Source organism: Acipenser ruthenus, chromosome 25, assembly GCF_902713425.1.
Source record: "Acipenser ruthenus chromosome 25, fAciRut3.2 maternal haplotype, whole genome shotgun sequence".
Classification (NCBI taxonomy): domain Eukaryota; kingdom Metazoa; phylum Chordata; class Actinopteri; order Acipenseriformes; family Acipenseridae; genus Acipenser; species Acipenser ruthenus.
Genome location: NC_081213.1, coordinates 10,354,940 through 10,374,628, shown reverse-complemented (window position 1 = coordinate 10,374,628; position 19,689 = coordinate 10,354,940). Strand labels below are relative to the sequence as shown.

The following is a 19,689-nucleotide window of genomic DNA, read 5'->3' as shown; positions in this document are numbered from 1 at the left end:
ATTTCCCACAGAGGACAGGTTTACAGGACGTGAGAAAGGATAGAGCCAGTCGATACAGGCAGTAGGTAAAGGACAAACACTCACGGGTTTGGGTCGGGATGCAGGTCTTATTAAAGCGGGTCGGAAGACACTGCTGCAGCGGGTTGCGGGTTCGGGTCGGGTCCTGTAGTAGCGGGTCTGGGTTGGAAGCGGGTTGTAAAAACCGGACCCGCGCAGGACTCTGCCGGGAGGAATGTTAACCCTGCAGGATGTAGAGTCTTCTTGCAGAAGAGGAGGCAGTGTTTGAATCAGGAATCTGCCAAACAGCAATCCATTACTGTCAGACACCTGCAGGAGCTTTGTCACTGAGCAAGTGAGGCTGTTACTCCTTCATTTAGGTGCCTAATCTGGCGGCTGGGCTGTGAGATTGCTGCTTTGGTCATTAGAGCTGTTTGAGAGAACAGCAATCCGTCACAAAGGAGGCAGTGATGAGTATTTGGGCAAATACTCATCCTGTTAAACTCTGTGTAAACACCTCTTACCTCAACAGCCTGCTTGAGTTTATTATTGTTGAAAAGCCCTTGAAACTGCTTTGAAATGATCCTCACATTCATTGCCATGGTCAGGTCATCCACCACATGGTGAACAATGAAGTCAAAAGGTCTTCAAAACGGGCACTTTCACCACCTTCAGCCTCGCTCTCCCGTGAGGGCTGAAGGAGTTCCACAGCTCTTCTGCTCCCTGCTCACAGCACCTACCCTGGGGCCCTTTTTACCACCTTCAGCCTTGCTCTCCCATGAGGGCTGAAGGAGTTCCACGGCTCTTCTGCTCCCTGCTCACAGCACCTACCCTGGAGCCCTTTTTTTCCCATGACATGTAGTTTACAGTATGTAACACCAATTGCAAATGGTAAAAACGCATTCCCAGAGTTTGGAATGACCCAGGTTCCTTTTGGAAACCTGGGGGTGTCATGGTGACTTGCTCTCTGCACTGGCTGTTAATGCAGGTCATGGTTTGTTGGTGGACCCTGTTATATTGAAGACCCCATGGTACTCTATTGAAGAGGTCTTGGCTAGCCAGTATTAAAGACCCCATGGTACTCTATTGAAGAGGTCTTGGCTAGCCAGTATTAAAGACCCCATGGTACTCTATTGAAGAGGTCTTGACTAGCCAGTATTAAAGACCCCATGGTACTCTATTAAAGAGGGCTTGGCTAGCCAGTATTAAAGACCCCATGGTACTCTATTGAAGAGGCCTTGGCTAGCCAGATCCCTCCAGTCTGACTAATTCTTAAACGTCTTCCATTCTCTCCCCTGTAAACTGGAACAGGAGGACATCCTTGGAAACAAGGAGCTATATTCAGTTGATCTAAATGGTGGACTGGCAGATTCTTTCTGTAAAAACAGGTGGACCTTCTTTTAATATTAGAATGGTTGCTGTGCTCACATCCACCGCAGTCTGGATCAGCTGAGTAGAGCCGTACCTTATGCTCCTTGTTGCACCCTGAGGTCAGCGAACGCTGATGGTCGTTCCTAGAAGTCTCCTAAAATCAGAAGGGCGAGGCAGGTTGCTCTGCTCCCTGCCTCTGGAATTCAGTGCCAAGTCCTATCAGGAATGCTGGCACAGTCCACTCTTTTACATCAAATTAAAATAAATATGTGTTTGTGTCGGCTTATTCTTGAGCTGGATTAATTGGCCAATTATTATTTTAGAGTTTTTATTGTAAAGCACCCTGGGATTGCTCTGCATGAAGAGCGCTATATAAAAGCAAATTATACTGTACTGTACTGTAGTGTATTATAGTGTAGTATAGTGTAGTGTAGTGTATTATAGTCTAGTGTACTGTAGTGTATTATAGTGTAGTTGTATTATATTGTATCTGTGTTGTCTTGGTAGAAAGACTACTACAAGTCACTACTTAAAAAAACAAAAACCTTGAAAGTCACATTTTTAGACAGGAATCCAGTAATGTGAATGGTATTAAAATATATATATATAAACTATGATAACCCCACTGCTTCATCTCATAGCTTTTCCTTTCTAATTTAAAAAATATTGAAAGCTGGCCCACGGCTAGCTTGAAAAACTGAATAAAAAAATCATCTGTGTTCTTCAATCGAGGAAGTATTGAAATCTCAAACAGTTATTCCCTTTCTCCCATAGTGCCCAATGTTTACATACATTTTATAAGACAGCAGTGGACTTCTTTAAACTGGTCATGTTTTTACTTCATTAAAAGTGCTAAAGACACCAGACTTCAACCCAGACAAACAGTAACCCACCCCGACGTGGACAGGGGGAGGAGCTGGGAGGAGCGTGTTAGTAACGACCAACCCCCACACGGACAGGGGGAGGAGCTGGGAGGAGCGTGTTAGTAATGACCAACCCCCACGCGGACAGGGGGAGGAGCTGGGAGGAGCGTGTTAGTAATGACCAATCCCCACGCGGACAGGGGGAGGAGCTGGGAGGAGCGTGTTAGTAACGACCAACCCCCACACGGACAGTCCATTGTAACTAATTATCCGTGGCTTCTCCATGCTGTTTGTCTTGGGTGTGTGTGCTGTGTCGGGTCTGTGGTGAGTAGTGTGTTGCTCATCTCCCTCCCTCCCTCTCTGTGTTCTCAGGTAGCCGCTCTGGAGAGGCAGATCTTTGATTTCCTGGGGTACCAGTGGGCGCCCATCCTGGCCAACTTCATCCACATCATGGCAGTGATTATGGCCATCTTTGGAACCATGCAGTACCGCTCCCATCACCTCATCATGGTGAGTGAAACACTACTGCATGTCTTTATATCGTTGCCCTAACTTTTAAAAACATGAAGTCACTGTATTTTTGTGTATGTAGTAATGTTAATAAGTGGGTCACACCTGGAAGTAAACACCACTTTAAAATGAACCCTGCCGGGATCCACGATGGCTCACTGGCATTGCAGTGGCTGGCGCTTCGGCGGATGAGGTGAGGCAGAACCAGCAGGCACTGTTTCATCCTCATCGTGCTACAGCAGATCCTACTGACCAGCCACCTGGTGACCTCGGGCACACACCTGCAGGGCTGGCCTTTGTCCTCCAGGGTGTAAAAGAGGAAGCTGGTTTGGTCGTGGGATTGGAAGGTGTCCACTGAGTCATTCCTCTTTGCTGTGAGAGCGCCTGGTCTTGCTCTTTGTCTCATTTCCATAGCCCTCCTTCATCTCCTTCCAGGAGCACACCAGATCACATCCCAATTCACACTGTCACCTCCAGTCTGTCACATTGCCCTCCTTCATCTCCTTCCAGGAGCACACCAGATCACATCCCAATTCACACTGTCACCTCCAGTCTGCCATGCTGTCACATAGCCCTCCTTCATCTCCTTCCAGGAGCACACCAGATCACATCCCAATTCACACTGTCACCTCCAGTCTGCCATGCTGTCACATAGCCATCCTTCATCTCCTTCCAGGAGCACACCAGATCACATCCCAATTCACACTTCACCTCCAGTCTGCTGTACTGTCACATTGCCCTCCTTCATCTCCTTCCAGGATCACACCAGATCACATCCCAATTCACACTGTCACCTCCAGTCTGCCATGCTGTCACATTGCCAGACGCTTCTGTGGGAAACAAATAGGTAATTTAAGAGTTAGTGGTGCATGTTCATGAGCAGCACTATACAGGAACCATGAATTAGCATAAATCTACAAGATTACTTGTAGTTTATGACTAAATTTGTGTTTTAGGCTACTATTGAAATGGACTGTGTCTTCTTAAAAGTATTTGTAGTTACAGATTAATATACAATAAAATAAAAGCAACCAAACATATCACATAAAAAACATATATCACATAAAAAACAAACATATCACATATTATTTATTATTTATTTCTTAGCAGACGCCCTTATCCAGGGCGACTTACAATTTTTTTTTTTACCTGATTTACCTGCACTTAATATCTGGTACAATACCAGTTTAAAGGCATCTCTGTTTGCATGGATGTTGTTCTCCAGTGGTACCAAATGTACTTTTTTAATGAAAATACATTTTTGTTATAACTGCCCATGCGAGACCCACGTAGCCAATGGAAGAGGCAAGAGTAAGAGGATTATTTCATTGGCTAGAATCCCTTTAAAGCAATACAGGCACATTCTCCATTGGCCTCTGTTGCTGCCTCAGCTTTGAGCTCATTACACAGTGATGCTCTTCGGCAGCCTCTGGCCACAATTGGTGAGGTGAGGTGGTTTCACCTCCAGGGTGATGTTTCTTTTTATAGAGATTTTCTGTTTACTGAATCACAGTTGCCACAGTTGGGATGGGGCAGGAAGTACAGTAGCACCCCCCCTAGTGGCCATTTCTAAACCCACCTCACTAACACAGCCCTGTACAGAGCTGAGCTTGGAGTGGAAGGCTGGGGGAGGTTAGGCAGTGCCATTATAAAAGTTTACCATTGTAATATTGCACAGTATGTTTGCAGTTTTCCCATGCTTTTACCTTGTTATACTATGCATTTATCATCATTTACCGTGGTTTGTTTCTATGCTTTACAGTGTGTGCTTTACAGTGCTAGCCTATGCTGTGCCATGCTTTTACAATGGGACTCTCTAAAAAGGGGACGGGCTCTCTGGTTGTGTCTTGCAGTATGCAGTGTGGCTGGTGCTGTGGGTCGGCTGGAACTCCTTCATCATCTGCTTCTACCTGGAGGTGGGACACCTGTCACAGGTACAGTGGACAGCGCTTCTGGTTTCAACCTTGTTGTTCTCTTTTCTTCTATATGCAGTAGCTATGAGAACCTCTTGCGATACAAACCCTGCACACACTACACATTTCATCTCAGCCTTGCTATGTGGTCTTCTCCCCCAAACTGCCTGTATTTACCCTATAGGTAAATCACAGGCAGTCTGCCCCTTCCCTAGAGAATGTAATGCATTGGCACTTTGCTCTCAGTGGAAGTCATGTCTGATATCTCTTATATCAATAGGACACGCCGATGCACAAACGTATCGTTGCTGTGTCACATTGTTTAGTTCATGTCTAGGGGGTGGCTGGTCTCAGGCTTGCAGATCGTTGCTGTGTCACATTGTTTAGTTCATGTCTAGGGGGTGGTTGGAGGCTTGCAGATCGTTGCTGTGTCACATTGTTTAGTTCATGTCTAGGGGGTGGTTAGTCTCAGGCTTGCAGATCGTTGCTGTGTCACGTTGTTTAGTTCATGTCTAGGGGGTGGTTGGTCGGAGGCTTGCAGATCGTTGCTGTGTCACATTGTTAGTTCATGACTAGGGGGTGGTCGGAGGCTTGCAGATCGTTGCTGTGTCACATTGTTTAGTTCATGTCTAGGGGTGGTTGGAGGCTTGCAGATCGTTGCTGTGTCACATTGTTTAGTTCATGTCTAGGGGGTGGTTAGTCTCAGACTTGCAGATCGTTGCTGTGTCACATTGTTTAGTTCATGTATAGGGGGTGGTTGGAGGCTTGCAGATCGTTGCTGTGTCACATTGTTTAGTTCATGTCTAGGGGGTGGTTAGTCTCAGACTTGCAGATCGTTGCTGTGTCACATTGTTTAGTTCATGTCTAGGGGGTGGTTGGAGGCTTGCAGATCGTTGCTGTGTCACATTGTTTAGTTCATGTCTAGGGGGTGGTTGGTCGGAGGCTTGCAGATCGTTGCTGTGTCACATTGTTTAGTTCATGTCTAGAGGGTGGTTAGTCTCAGACTTGCAGATCGTTGCTGTGTCACATTGTTTAGTTCATGTCTAGGGGGTGGTTGGAGGCTTGCAGAATGTTGCTGTGTCACATTGTTTAGTTCATGTCTAGGGGGTGGTTAGTCTCAGACTTGCAGATCGTTGCTGTGTCACATTGTTTAGTTCATGTATAGGGGGCGGTTGGAGGCTTGCAGATCGTTGCTGTGTCACATTGTTTAGTTCATGTCTAGGGGGTGGTTAGTCTCAGACTTGCAGATCGTTGCTGTGTCACATTGTTTAGTTCATGTATAGGGGGTGGTTGGAGGCTTGCAGATCGTTGCTGTGTCACATTGTTTAGTTCATGTCTAGGGGGTGGTTGGTCGGAGGCTTGCAGATCGTTGCTGTGTCACATTGTTTAGTTCATGTCTAGAGGGTGGTTGGTCGGAGGCTTGCAGATCGTTGCTGTGTCACATTGTTTAGTTCATGTCTAGGGGGTGGTTGGAGGCTTGCAGATCGTTGCTGTGTCACATTGTTTAGTTCATGTCTAGGGGTGGTTGGTCGGAGGCTTGCAGATTGTTGCTGTGTCACATTGTTTAGTTCATGTCTAGGGGTGGTCGGAGGCTTGCAGATCGTTGCTGTGTCACATTGTTTAGTTCATGTCTAGGGGGTGATAGTAGGCTTGCAGATTGTTGCTGTGTCACATTGTTTAGTTCATGTCTAGGGGGTGGTTAGTCTCAGACTTGCAGATCGTTGCTGTGTCACATTGTTTAGTTCATGTCTAGGGGGTGGTTAGTCTCAGGCTTGCAGATCGTTGCTGTGTCACATTGTTTAGTTCATGTCTAGGGGGTGGTCGGAGGCTTGCAGATCGTTGCTGTGTCACATTGTTTAGTTCATGTCTAGGGGGTGGTTAGTCTCAGACTTGCAGATCGTTGCTGTGTCACATTGTTTAGTTCATGTCTAGGGGGTGGTTGGAGGCTTGCAGATCGTTGCTGTGTCACATTGTTTAGTTCATGTCTAGGGGGTGGTTAGTCTCAGACTTGCAGATCGTTGCTGTGTCACATTGTTTAGTTCATGTATAGGGGGTGGTTGGAGGCTTGCAGATCGTTGCTGTGTCACATTGTTTAGTTCATGTCTAGGGGGTGGTTAGTCTCAGACTTGCAGATCGTTGCTGTGTCACATTGTTTAGTTCATGTATAGGGGGTGGTTGGAGGCTTGCAGATCGTTGCTGTGTCACATTGTTTAGTTCATGTCTAGGGGGTGGTTAGTCTCAGACTTGCAGATCGTTGCTGTGTCACATTGTTTAGTTCATGTCTAGGGGGTGGTTGGAGGCTTGCAGATCGTTGCTGTGTCACATTGTTTAGTTCATGTCTAGGGGGTGGTTGGTCGGAGGCTTGCAGATCGTTGCTGTGTCACATTGTTTAGTTCATGTCTAGGGGGTGGTTGGTCGGAGGCTTGCAGATCGTTGCTGTGTCACATTGTTTAGTTCATGTCTAGGGGGTGGTTGGAGGCTTGCAGATCGTTGCTGTGTCACATTGTTTAGTTCATGTCTAGGGGGTGGTTAGTCTCAGACTTGCAGATCGTTGCTGTGTCACATTGTTTAGTTCATGTCTAGGGGTGGTTGGTCGGAGGCTTGCAGATCGTTGCTGTGTCACATTGTTTAGTTCATGTCTAGGGGTGGTCGGAGGCTTGCAGATCGTTGCTGTGTCACATTGTTTAGTTCATGTCTAGGGGGTGATAGTAGGCTTGCAGATTGTTGCTGTGTCACATTGTTTAGTTCATGTCTAGGGGGTGGTTAGTCTCAGACTTGCAGATCGTTGCTGTGTCACATTGTTTAGTTCATGTCTAGGGGGTGGTTAGTCTCAGGCTTGCAGATCGTTGCTGTGTCACATTGTTTAGTTCATGTCTAGGGGGTGGTTGGTCGGAGGCTTGCAGATCGTTGCTGTGTCACATTGTTTAGTTCATGTCTAGAGGGTGGTTGGTCGGAGGCTTGCAGATCGTTGCTGTGTCACATTGTTTAGTTCATGTCTAGGGGGTGGTTAGTCTCAGACTTGCAGATCGTTGCTGTGTCACATTGTTTAGTTCATGTCTAGGGGGTGGTCAGAGGCTTGCAGATCGTTGCTGTGTCACATTGTTTAGTTCATGTCTAGGGGGTGGTTAGTCTCAGACTTGCAGATCGTTGCTGTGTCACATTGTTTAGTTCATGTCTAGGGGGTGGTTAGTCTCAGGCTTGCAGATCGTTGCTGTGTCACATTGTTTAGTTCATGTCTAGGGGGTGGTTAGTCTCAGGCTTGCAGATCGTTGCTGTGTCACATTGTTTAGTTCATGTCTAGGGGTGGTTGGAGGCTTGCAGATCGTTGCTGTGTCACATTGTTTAGTTCATGTCTAGGGGGTGGTTGGTCGGAGGCTTGCAGATCGTTGCTGTGTCACATTGTTTAGTTCATGTCTAGGGGGTGGTTGGAGGCTTGCAGATCGTTGCTGTGTCACATTGTTTAGTTCATGTCTAGGGGGTGGTTAGTCTCAGACTTGCAGATCGTTGCTGTGTCACATTGTTTAGTTCATGTATAGGGGGTGGTTGGAGGCTTGCAGATCGTTGCTGTGTCACATTGTTTAGTTCATGTCTAGGGGGTGGTTAGTCTCAGACTTGCAGATCGTTGCTGTGTCACATTGTTTAGTTCATGTCTAGGGGGTGGTTGGAGGCTTGCAGATCGTTGCTGTGTCACATTGTTTAGTTCATGTCTAGGGGGTGGTTAGTCTCAGACTTGCAGATCGTTGCTGTGTCACATTGTTTAGTTCATGTCTAGGGGGTGGTTGGAGGCTTGCAGATCGTTGCTGTGTCACATTGTTTAGTTCATGTCTAGGGGGTGGTTAGTCTCAGGCTTGCAGATCGTTGCTGTGTCACATTGTTTAGTTCATGTCTAGGGGGTGGTTGGTCGGAGGCTTGCAGATCGTTGCTGTGTCACATTGTTTAGTTCATGTCTAGAGGGTGGTTGGTCGGAGGCTTGCAGATCGTTGCTGTGTCACATTGTTTAGTTCATGTCTAGGGGTGGTCGGAGGCTTGCAGATCGTTGCTGTGTCACATTGTTTAGTTCATGTCTAGGGGGTGATAGTAGGCTTGCAGATTGTTGCTGTGTCACATTGTTTAGTTCATGTCTAGGGGGTGGTTAGTCTCAGACTTGCAGATCGTTGCTGTGTCACATTGTTTAGTTCATGTCTAGGGGGTGGTTAGTCTCAGGCTTGCAGATCGTTGCTGTGTCACATTGTTTAGTTCATGTCTAGGGGGTGGTCGGAGGCTTGCAGATCGTTGCTGTGTCACATTGTTTAGTTCATGTCTAGGGGGTGGTTGGAGGCTTGCAGATCGTTGCTGTGTCACATTGTTTAGTTCATGTCTAGGGGGTGGTTGGTCGGAGGCTTGCAGATCGTTGCTGTGTCACATTGTTTAGTTCATGTCTAGAGGGTGGTTAGTCTCAGACTTGCAGATCGTTGCTGTGTCACATTGTTTAGTTCATGTCTAGAGGGTGGTTGGTCGGAGGCTTGCAGATCGTTGCTGTGTCACATTGTTTAGTTCATGTCTAGGGGGTGGTTGGAGGCTTGCAGATCGTTGCTGTGTCACATTGTTTAGTTCATGTCTAGGGGGTGGTTAGTCTCAGACTTGCAGATCGTTGCTGTGTCACATTGTTTAGTTCATGTATAGGGGGTGGTTGGAGGCTTGCAGATCGTTGCTGTGTCACATTGTTTAGTTCATGTCTAGGGGGTGGTTAGTCTCAGACTTGCAGATCGTTGCTGTGTCACATTGTTTAGTTCATGTCTAGGGGGTGGTTGGAGGCTTGCAGATCGTTGCTGTGTCACATTGTTTAGTTCATGTCTAGGGGGTGGTTAGTCTCAGACTTGCAGATCGTTGCTGTGTCACATTGTTTAGTTCATGTCTAGGGGGTGGTTGGAGGCTTGCAGATCGTTGCTGTGTCACATTGTTTAGTTCATGTCTAGGGGGTGGTTAGTCTCAGGCTTGCAGATCGTTGCTGTGTCACATTGTTTAGTTCATGTCTAGGGGGTGGTTGGTCGGAGGCTTGCAGATCGTTGCTGTGTCACATTGTTTAGTTCATGTCTAGAGGGTGGTTGGTCGGAGGCTTGCAGATCGTTGCTGTGTCACATTGTTTAGTTCATGTCTAGGGGGTGGTTGGAGGCTTGCAGATCGTTGCTGTGTCACATTGTTTAGTTCATGTCTAGGGGTGGTTGGTCGGAGGCTTGCAGATCGTTGCTGTGTCACATTGTTTAGTTCATGTCTAGGGGTGGTCGGAGGCTTGCAGATCGTTGCTGTGTCACATTGTTTAGTTCATGTCTAGGGGTGGTCGGAGGCTTGCAGATCGTTGCTGTGTCACATTGTTTAGTTCATGTCTAGGGGGTGATAGTAGGCTTGCAGATTGTTGCTGTGTCACATTGTTTAGTTCATGTCTAGGGGGTGGTTAGTCTCAGACTTGCAGATCGTTGCTGTGTCACATTGTTTAGTTCATGTCTAGGGGGTGGTTAGTCTCAGGCTTGCAGATCGTTGCTGTGTCACATTGTTTAGTTCATGTCTAGGGGGTGGTCGGAGGCTTGCAGATCGTTGCTGTGTCACATTGTTTAGTTCATGTCTAGGGGGTGGTTGGAGGCTTGCAGATCGTTGCTGTGTCACATTGTTTAGTTCATGTCTAGGGGGTGGTCGGAGGCTTGCAGATCGTTGCTGTGTCACATTGTTTAGTTCATGTCTAGGGGGTGGTCAGAGGCTTGCAGATCGTTGCTGTGTCACATTGTTTAGTTCATGTCTAGGTGGTGGTTAGTCTCAGACTTGCAGATCGTTGCTGTGTCACATTGTTTAGTTCATGTCTAGGGGGTGGTTGGAGGCTTGCAGATCGTTGCTGTGTCACATTGTTTAGTTCATGTCTAGGGGGTGGTTGGTCGGAGGCTTGCAGATCGTTGCTGTGTCACATTGTTTAGTTCATGTCTAGAGGGTGGTTAGTCTCAGACTTGCAGATCGTTGCTGTGTCACATTGTTTAGTTCATGTCTAGGGGGTGGTTGGAGGCTTGCAGATCGTTGCTGTGTCACATTGTTTAGTTCATGTCTAGGGGGTGGTTAGTCTCAGACTTGCAGATCGTTGCTGTGTCACATTGTTTAGTTCATGTATAGGGGGTGGTTGGAGGCTTGCAGATCGTTGCTGTGTCACATTGTTTAGTTCATGTCTAGGGGGTGGTTAGTCTCAGACTTGCAGATCGTTGCTGTGTCACATTGTTTAGTTCATGTCTAGGGGGTGGTTGGAGGCTTGCAGGTCGTTGCTGTGTCACATTGTTTAGTTCATGTCTAGGGGGTGGTTAGTCTCAGGCTTGCAGATCGTTGCTGTGTCACATTGTTTAGTTCATGTCTAGGGGGTGGTTGGTCGGAGGCTTGCAGATCGTTGCTGTGTCACATTGTTTAGTTCATGTCTAGAGGGTGGTTGGTCGGAGGCTTGCAGATCGTTGCTGTGTCACATTGTTTAGTTCATGTCTAGGGGTGGTTGGTCGGAGGCTTGCAGATCGTTGCTGTGTCACATTGTTTAGTTCATGTCTAGGGGTGGTCGGAGGCTTGCAGATCGTTGCTGTGTCACATTGTTTAGTTCATGTCTAGGGGGTGATAGTAGGCTTGCAGATTGTTGCTGTGTCACATTGTTTAGTTCATGTCTAGGGGGTGGTTAGTCTCAGACTTGCAGATCGTTGCTGTGTCACATTGTTTAGTTCATGTCTAGGGGGTGGTTAGTCTCAGGCTTGCAGATCGTTGCTGTGTCACATTGTTTAGTTCATGTCTAGGGGGTGGTCGGAGGCTTGCAGATCGTTGCTGTGTCACATTGTTTAGTTCATGTCTAGGGGGTGGTTGGTCGGAGGCTTGCAGATCGTTGCTGTGTCACATTGTTTAGTTCATGTCTAGAGGGTGGTTGGTCGGAGGCTTGCAGATCGTTGCTGTGTCACATTGTTTAGTTCATGTCTAGGGGGTGGTTGGTCGGAGGCTTGCAGATTGTTGCTGTGTCACATTGTTTAGTTCATGTCTAGGGGGTGGTTAGTCTCAGACTTGCAGATCGTTGCTGTGTCACATTGTTTAGTTCATGTATAGGGGGTGGTTGGAGGCTTGCAGATCGTTGCTGTGTCACATTGTTTAGTTCATGTCTAGGGGGTGGTTAGTCTCAGACTTGCAGATCGTTGCTGTGTCACATTGTTTAGTTCATGTCTAGAGGGTGGTTGGTCGGAGGCTTGCAGATCGTTGCTGTGTCACATTGTTTAGTTCATGTCTAGGGGGTGGTTAGTCTCAGGTTTGCAGATCGTTGCTGTGTCACATTGTTTAGTTCATGTCTAGGGGGTGGTTGGTCGGAGGCTTGCAGATCGTTGCTGTGTCACATTGTTTAGTTCATGTCTAGAGGGTGGTTGGTCGGAGGCTTGCAGATCGTTGCTGTGTCACATTGTTTAGTTCATGTCTAGGGGGTGGTTGGAGGCTTGCAGATCGTTGCTGTATCACATTGTTTAGTTCATGTCTAGGGGTGGTTGGTCGGAGGCTTGCAGATCGTTGCTGTGTCACATTGTTTAGTTCATGTCTAGGGGTGGTCGGAGGCTTGCAGATCGTTGCTGTGTCACATTGTTTAGTTCATGTCTAGGGGGTGATAGTAGGCTTGCAGATTGTTGCTGTGTCACATTGTTTAGTTCATGTCTAGGGGGTGGTCAGTCTCAGACTTGCAGATCGTTGCTGTGTCACATTGTTTAGTTCATGTCTAGGGGGTGGTTAGTCTCAGGCTTGCAGATCGTTGCTGTGTCACATTGTTTAGTTCATGTCTAGGGGGTGGTCGGAGGCTTGCAGATCGTTGCTGTGTCACGTTGTTTAGTTCATGTCTAGGGGGTGGTTGGTCGGAGGCTTGCAGATCGTTGCTGTGTCACATTGTTTAGTTCATGTCTAGGGGGTGGTCGGAGGCTTGCAGATCGTTGCTGTGTCACATTGTTTAGTTCATGTCTAGGGGGTGGTTGGAGGCTTGCAGATCGTTGCTGTGTCACATTGTTTAGTTCATGTATAGGGGGTGGTTGGAGGCTTGCAGATCGTTGCTGTGTCACATTGTTTAGTTCATGTCTAGGGGGTGGTTAGTCTCAGACTTGCAGATCGTTGCTGTGTCACATTGTTTAGTTCATGTCTAGGGGGTGGTTGGAGGCTTGCAGATCGTTGCTGTGTCACATTGTTTAGTTCATGTCTAGGGGTGGTTGGTCGGAGGCTTGCAGATCGTTGCTGTGTCACATTGTTTAGTTCATGTCTAGAGGGTGGTTAGACTCAGACTTGCAGATCGTTGCTGTGTCACATTGTTTAGTTCATGTCTAGGGGGTGGTTGGAGGCTTGCAGATCGTTGCTGTGTCACATTGTTTAGTTCATGTCTAGGGGGTGGTTAGTCTCAGACTTGCAGATCGTTGCTGTGTCACATTGTTTAGTTCATGTATAGGGGGTGGTTGGAGGCTTGCAGATCGTTGCTGTGTCACATTGTTTAGTTCATGTCTAGGGGGTGGTTAGTCTCAGACTTGCAGATCGTTGCTGTGTCACATTGTTTAGTTCATGTATAGGGGGTGGTTGGAGGCTTGCAGATCGTTGCTGTGTCACATTGTTTAGTTCATGTCTAGGGGGTGGTTAGTCTCAGACTTGCAGATCGTTGCTGTGTCACATTGTTTAGTTCATGTCTAGGGGGTGGTTGGAGGCTTGCAGATCGTTGCTGTGTCACATTGTTTAGTTCATGTCTAGGGGGTGGTTAGTCTCAGGCTTGCAGATCGTTGCTGTGTCACATTGTTTAGTTCATGTCTAGGGGGTGGTTGGTCGGAGGCTTGCAGATCGTTGCTGTGTCACATTGTTTAGTTCATGTCTAGAGGGTGGTTGGTCGGAGGCTTGCAGATCGTTGCTGTGTCACATTGTTTAGTTCATGTCTAGGGGGTGGTTGGAGGCTTGCAGATCGTTGCTGTGTCACATTGTTTAGTTCATGTCTAGGGGTGGTCGGAGGCTTGCAGATCGTTGCTGTGTCACATTGTTTAGTTCATGTCTAGGGGGTGATAGTAGGCTTGCAGATTGTTGCTGTGTCACATTGTTTAGTTCATGTCTAGGGGGTGGTTAGTCTCAGACTTGCAGATCGTTGCTGTGTCACATTGTTTAGTTCATGTCTAGGGGGTGGTTAGTCTCAGGCTTGCAGATCGTTGCTGTGTCACATTGTTTAGTTCATGTCTAGGGGGTGGTCGGAGGCTTGCAGATCGTTGCTGTGTCACATTGTTTAGTTCATGTCTAGGGGGTGGTTGGTCGGAGGCTTGCAGATCGTTGCTGTGTCACATTGTTTAGTTCATGTCTAGGGGGTGGTTAGTCTCAGACTTGCAGATCGTTGCTGTGTCACATTGTTTAGTTCATGTCTAGGGGGTGGTCGGAGGCTTGCAGATCGTTGCTGTGTCACATTGTTTAGTTCATGTCTAGGGGGTGGTTAGTCTCAGGCTTGCAGATCGTTGCTGTGTCACATTGTTTAGTTCATGTCTAGGGGGTGGCTGGAGGCTTGCAGATCGTTGCTGTGTCACATTGTTTAGTTCATGTCTAGGGGGTGATAGTAGGCTTGCAGATCGTTGCTGTGTCACATTGTTTAGTTCATGTCTAGGGGGTGGTTAGTCTCAGGCTTGCAGATCGTTGCTGTGTCACATTGTTTAGTTCATGTCTAGGGGGTGGTTGGTCGGAGGCTTGCAGATCGTTGCTGTGTCACATTGTTTAGTTCATGTCTAGGGGGTGGTTGGAGGCTTGCAGATCGTTGCTGTGTCACATTGATTAGTTCATGTCTAGGGGGTGGTTGGTCGGAGGCTTGCAGATCGTTGCTGTGTCACATTGTATAGTTCATGTCTAGGGGGTGGTTGGTCGGAGGCTTGCAGATCGTTGCTGTGTCACATTGTTTAGTTCATGTCTAGGGGGTGGTTAGTCTCAGGCTTGCAGATCGTTGCTGTGTCACATTGTTTAGTTCATGTCTAGGGGGTGGTTGGTCGGAGGCTTGCAGATTGTTGCTGTGTCACATTGATTAGTTCATGTCTAGGGGGTGGTTGGTCGGAGGCTTGCAGATCGTTGCTGTGTCACATTGTTTAGTTCATGTCTAGGGGGTGGTTGGTCGGAGGCTTGCAGATCGTTGCTGTGTCACATTGTTTAGTTCATGTCTAGGGGGTGGTCGGAGGCTTGCAGATCATTGCTGTGTCACATTGTTTAGTTCATGTCTAGAGGGTGGTTAGTCTCAGACTTGCAGATCGTTGCTGTGTCACATTGTTTAGTTCATGTCTAGGGGGTGGTTGGAGGCTTGCAGATCGTTGCTGTGTCACATTGTTTAGTTCATGTCTAGAGGGTGGTTGGTCGGAGGCTTGCAGATCGTTGCTGTGTCACATTGTTTAGTTCATGTCTAGGGGGTGGTTGGAGGCTTGCAGATCGTTGCTGTGTCACATTGTTTAGTTCATGTCTAGGGGGTGGTTAGTCTCAGGCTTGCAGATCGTTGCTGTGTCACATTGTTTAGTTCATGTCTAGGGGGTGGTTGGTTGTAGGCTTGCAGATCGTTGCTGTGTCACATTGTTTAGTTCATGTCTAGGGGGTGGTCGGAGGCTTGCAGATCATTGCTGTGTCACATTGTTTAGTTCATGTCTAGGGGGTGGTTAGTCTCAGACTTGCAGATCGTTGCTGTGTCACATTGTTTAGTTCATGTCTAGGGGGTGGTTAGTCTCAGACTTGCAGATCGTTGCTGTGTCACATTGTTTAGTTCATGTATAGGGGGTGGTTGGAGGCTTGCAGATCGTTGCTGTGTCACATTGTTTAGTTCATGTCTAGGGGGTGGTTGGTCGGAGGCTTGCAGATCGTTGCTGTGTCACATTGTTTAGTTCATGTCTAGGGGGTGGTTGGTCGGAGGCTTGCAGATCGTTGCTGTGTCACATTGTTTAGTTCATGTCTAGGGGGTGGTTAGTCTCAGACTTGCAGATCGTTGCTGTGTCACATTGTTTAGTTCATGTCTAGGGGGTGGTTGGAGGCTTGCAGATCGTTGCTGTGTCACATTGTTTAGTTCATGTCTAGGGGGTGGTTAGTCTCAGGCTTGCAGATCGTTGCTGTGTCACATTGTTTAGTTCATGTCTAGGGGGTGGTTGGTCGGAGGCTTGCAGATCGTTGCTGTGTCACATTGTTTAGTTCATGTCTAGGGGTGGTTGGTCGGAGGCTTGCAGATCGTTGCTGTGTCACATTGTTTAGTTCATGTCTAGGGGTGGTCGGAGGCTTGCAGATCGTTGCTGTGTCACATTGTTTAGTTCATGTCTAGGGGGTGATAGTAGGCTTGCAGATTGTTGCTGTGTTACATTGTTTAGTTCATGTCTAGGGGGTGGTTAGTCTCAGACTTGCAGATCGTTGCTGTGTCACATTGTTTAGTTCATGTCTAGGGGGTGGTTAGTCTCAGGCTTGCAGATCGTTGCTGTGTCACATTGTTTAGTTCATGTCTAGGGGGTGGTCGGAGGCTTGCAGATCGTTGCTGTGTCACATTGTTTAGTTCATGTCTAGGGGGTGGTTGGAGGCTTGCAGATCGTTTCTGTGTCACATTGTTTAGTTCATGTCTAGGGGGTGGTTAGTCTCAGACTTGCAGATCGTTGCTGTGTCACATTGTTTAGTTCATGTCTAGGGGGTGGTTGGAGGCTTGCAGATCGTTGCTGTGTCACATTGTTTAGTTCATGTCTAGGGGGTGGTTAGTCTCAGGCTTGCAGATCGTTGCTGTGTCACATTGTTTAGTTCATGTCTAGGGGGTGGTTGGTCGGAGGCTTGCAGATCGTTGCTGTGTCACATTGTTTAGTTCATGTCTAGGGGGTGGTTGGTCGGAGGCTTGCAGATCGTTGCTGTGTCACATTGTTTAGTTCATGTCTAGAGGGTGGTTGGTCGGAGGCTTGCAGATCGTTGCTGTGTCACATTGTTTAGTTCATGTCTAGGGGGTGGTTGGTCGGAGGCTTGCAGATCGTTGCTGTGTCACATTGTTTAGTTCATGTCTAGGGGGTGGTTGGTCGGAGGCTTGCAGATCGTTGCTGTGTCACATTGTTTAGTTCATGTCTAGGGGGTGGTTGGTCGGAGGCTTGCAGATCGTTGCTGTGTCACATTGTTTAGTTCATGTCTAGGGGGTGGTTGGAGGCTTGCAGATCGTTGCTGTGTCACATTGTTTAGTTCATGTCTAGGGGGTGGTTGGTCGGAGGCTTGCAGATCGTTGCTGTGTCACATTGTTTAGTTCATGTCTAGGGGGTGGTTGGAGGCTTGCAGATCGTTGCTGTGTCACATTGTTTAGTTCATGTCTAGGGGGTGGTTAGTCTCAGACTTGCAGATCGTTGCTGTGTCACATTGTTTAGTTCATGTCTAGGGGGTGGTTAGTCTCAGGCTTGCAGATCGTTGCTGTGTCACATTGTTTAGTTCATGTCTAGGGGGTGGTTGGTCGGAGGCTTGCAGATCGTTGCTGTGTCACATTGTTTAGTTCATGTCTAGAGGGTGGTTAGTCTCAGACTTGCAGATCGTTGCTGTGTCACATTGTTTAGTTCATGTCTAGGGGGTGGTTGGAGGCTTGCAGATCGTTGCTGTGTCACATTGTTTAGTTCATGTCTAGGGGGTGGTTGGAGGCTTGCAGATCGTTGCTGTGTCACATTGTTTAGTTCATGTCTAGGGGTGGTTGGTCGGAGGCTTGCAGATCGTTGCTGTGTCACATTGTTTAGTTCATGTCTAGGGGTGGTCGGAGGCTTGCAGATCGTTGCTGTGTCACATTGTTTAGTTCATGTCTAGGGGGTGATAGTAGGCTTGCAGATTGTTGCTGTGTTACATTGTTTAGTTCATGTCTAGGGGGTGGTTAGTCTCAGACTTGCAGATCGTTGCTGTGTCACATTGTTTAGTTCATGTCTAGGGGGTGGTTAGTCTCAGGCTTGCAGATCGTTGCTGTGTCACATTGTTTAGTTCATGTCTAGGGGGTGGTCGGAGGCTTGCAGATCGTTGCTGTGTCACATTGTTTAGTTCATGTCTAGGGGGTGGTTGGTCGGAGGCTTGCAGATCGTTGCTGTGTCACATTGTTTAGTTCATGTCTAGGGGGTGGTTAGTCTCAGGCTTGCAGATCGTTGCTGTGTCACATTGTTTAGTTCATGTCTAGGGGGTGGTTGGTCGGAGGCTTGCAGATCGTTGCCGTGTCACATTGTTTAGTTCATGTCTAGAGGGTGGTTGGTCGGAGGCTTGCAGATCGTTGCTGTGTCACATTGTTTAGTTCATGTCTAGGGGGTGGTTGGTCGGAGGCTTGCAGATCGTTGCTGTGTCACATTGTTTAGTTCATGTCTAGGGGGTGGTTAGTCTCAGGCTTGCAGATCGTTGCTGTGTCACATTGTTTAGTTCATGTCTAGGGGGTGGTTGGAGGCTTGCAGATCGTTGCTGTGTCACATTGTTTAGTTCATGTCTAGGGGGTGGTTAGTCTCAGGCTTGCAGATCGTTGCTGTGTCACATTGTTTAGTTCATGTCTAGGGGTGGTTGTAGGCTTGCAGATCGTTGCTGTGTCACATTGTTTAGTTCATGTCTAGGGGGTGGTTAGTCTCAGACTTGCAGATCGTTGCTGTGTCACATTGTTTAGTTCATGTCTAGGGGGTGGTTAGTCTCAGGCTTGCAGATCGTTGCTGTGTCACATTGTTTAGTTCATGTCTAGCGGGTGGTTAGTCTCAGGCTTGCAGATCGTTGCTGTGTCACATTGTTTAGTTCATGTCTAGGGGTGGTTGTAGGCTTGCAGATCGTTGCTGTGTCACATTGTTTAGTTCATGTCTTGGGGGTGGTCGGAGGCTTGCAGATCGTTGCTGTGTCACATTGTTTAGTTCATGTCTAGAGGGTGGTTAGTCTCAGACTTGCAGATCGTTGCTGTGTCACATTGTTTAGTTCATGTCTAGGGGGTGGTTAGTCTCAGGCTTGCAGATCGTTGCTGTGTCACATTGTTTAGTTCATGTCTAGGGGGTGGTTGGAGGCTTGCAGATCGTTGCTGTGTCACATTGTTTAGTTCATGTCTAGGGGGTGGTTGGTCGGAGGCTTGCAGATTGTTGCTGTGTCACATTGATTAGTTCATGTCTAGAGGGTGGTTGGTCTCAGGCTTGCAGATCGCTGTCTGTGGCACATTGTGTGTTTCTTTTGGCACTGAGTCTGGCTCACACGGTTTAAACACATTCAGTTGGTTAATATGATACCATTTATCAGCATGACCCTTTTTCTTTTGCCTTTCTTTTGTTATTTTATATACCGAAGGACTGTATTTATCTACAATTTCAAAAGGACTTTTCTATCACTTCACAAATAGTACTACTTCCCCAAAAGTCTTTAGCATAACTCTGTCCCCTATGTGGTATGTCTTACACCTGTCCACAGACATTTTATTTACATGCTTACTTTTTCCCTGCTCCCCAGTGACTGTTTTATATACAGATTGTGAGTGGCTTTGTAGATTATGGGCATCACTTTCCAGTGTGATCCCTTGAGCTCCAGGAAGTGACACTGGTCCACCCAGAGGTGCTCTGGCACTCTCATTACTGACCAGCACAAGTTCATGCGGCGAGGAGGGGGAGCTCTCAAGCACATTCATAGCACTTATTTTAATATCGCTCTCTTTTAACTGAGCTTGTTGTAAGTTTTCAGGAGTAACAGGACTGTTGGGGCGACACATTCTCATTGTTCTCCTCATTCCCCCCTATTTGAGTCCAGAGAGTACCCGTGCTGCTCCTTCTTTAGCGGTGGTATTTCCCTCAGCGCGTGGACTTTCAGCATCAGTGCGATACTGTTTTAGTGGTGAAGGATCATTTCCCTGTATATTAACACACACAGACATTCTACCACCATCGTGCTTATGCGTCACAAAAGCATTTCCATGAGCATTTATAGCTCCTGACAATTCAGAATCTAGACCTGTGGTCACCACAGTGAGATCATCCACAGCAAACACAGCATGGCAGTCAGAAATGTGTGTGACTTCCCCCTGGCTAGCAGCACACTTTCACAGCACCCTGTTGGCTAGATCA

The 19,689-nt window shown here is 47.5% G+C and overlaps 1 protein-coding gene across 2 annotated transcripts in view; it reads left to right on the top strand.

Moving 5' to 3' along the window:
- LOC131701589 (sodium/potassium-transporting ATPase subunit beta-1-interacting protein 1-like) overlaps positions 1-19,689 on the top strand; it is a 122,174-nt gene that overhangs the window by 79,989 nt on the left and 22,496 nt on the right. For both annotated transcript variants that reach the window (XM_059000368.1, XM_059000369.1), the window contains exons 3-4: positions 2,604-2,741; positions 4,595-4,675. In XM_059000368.1, the coding sequence (XP_058856351.1) occupies positions 2,604-2,741; positions 4,595-4,675 (219 nt within the window). The remainder of the gene's footprint in view (positions 1-2,603; positions 2,742-4,594; positions 4,676-19,689) is intronic.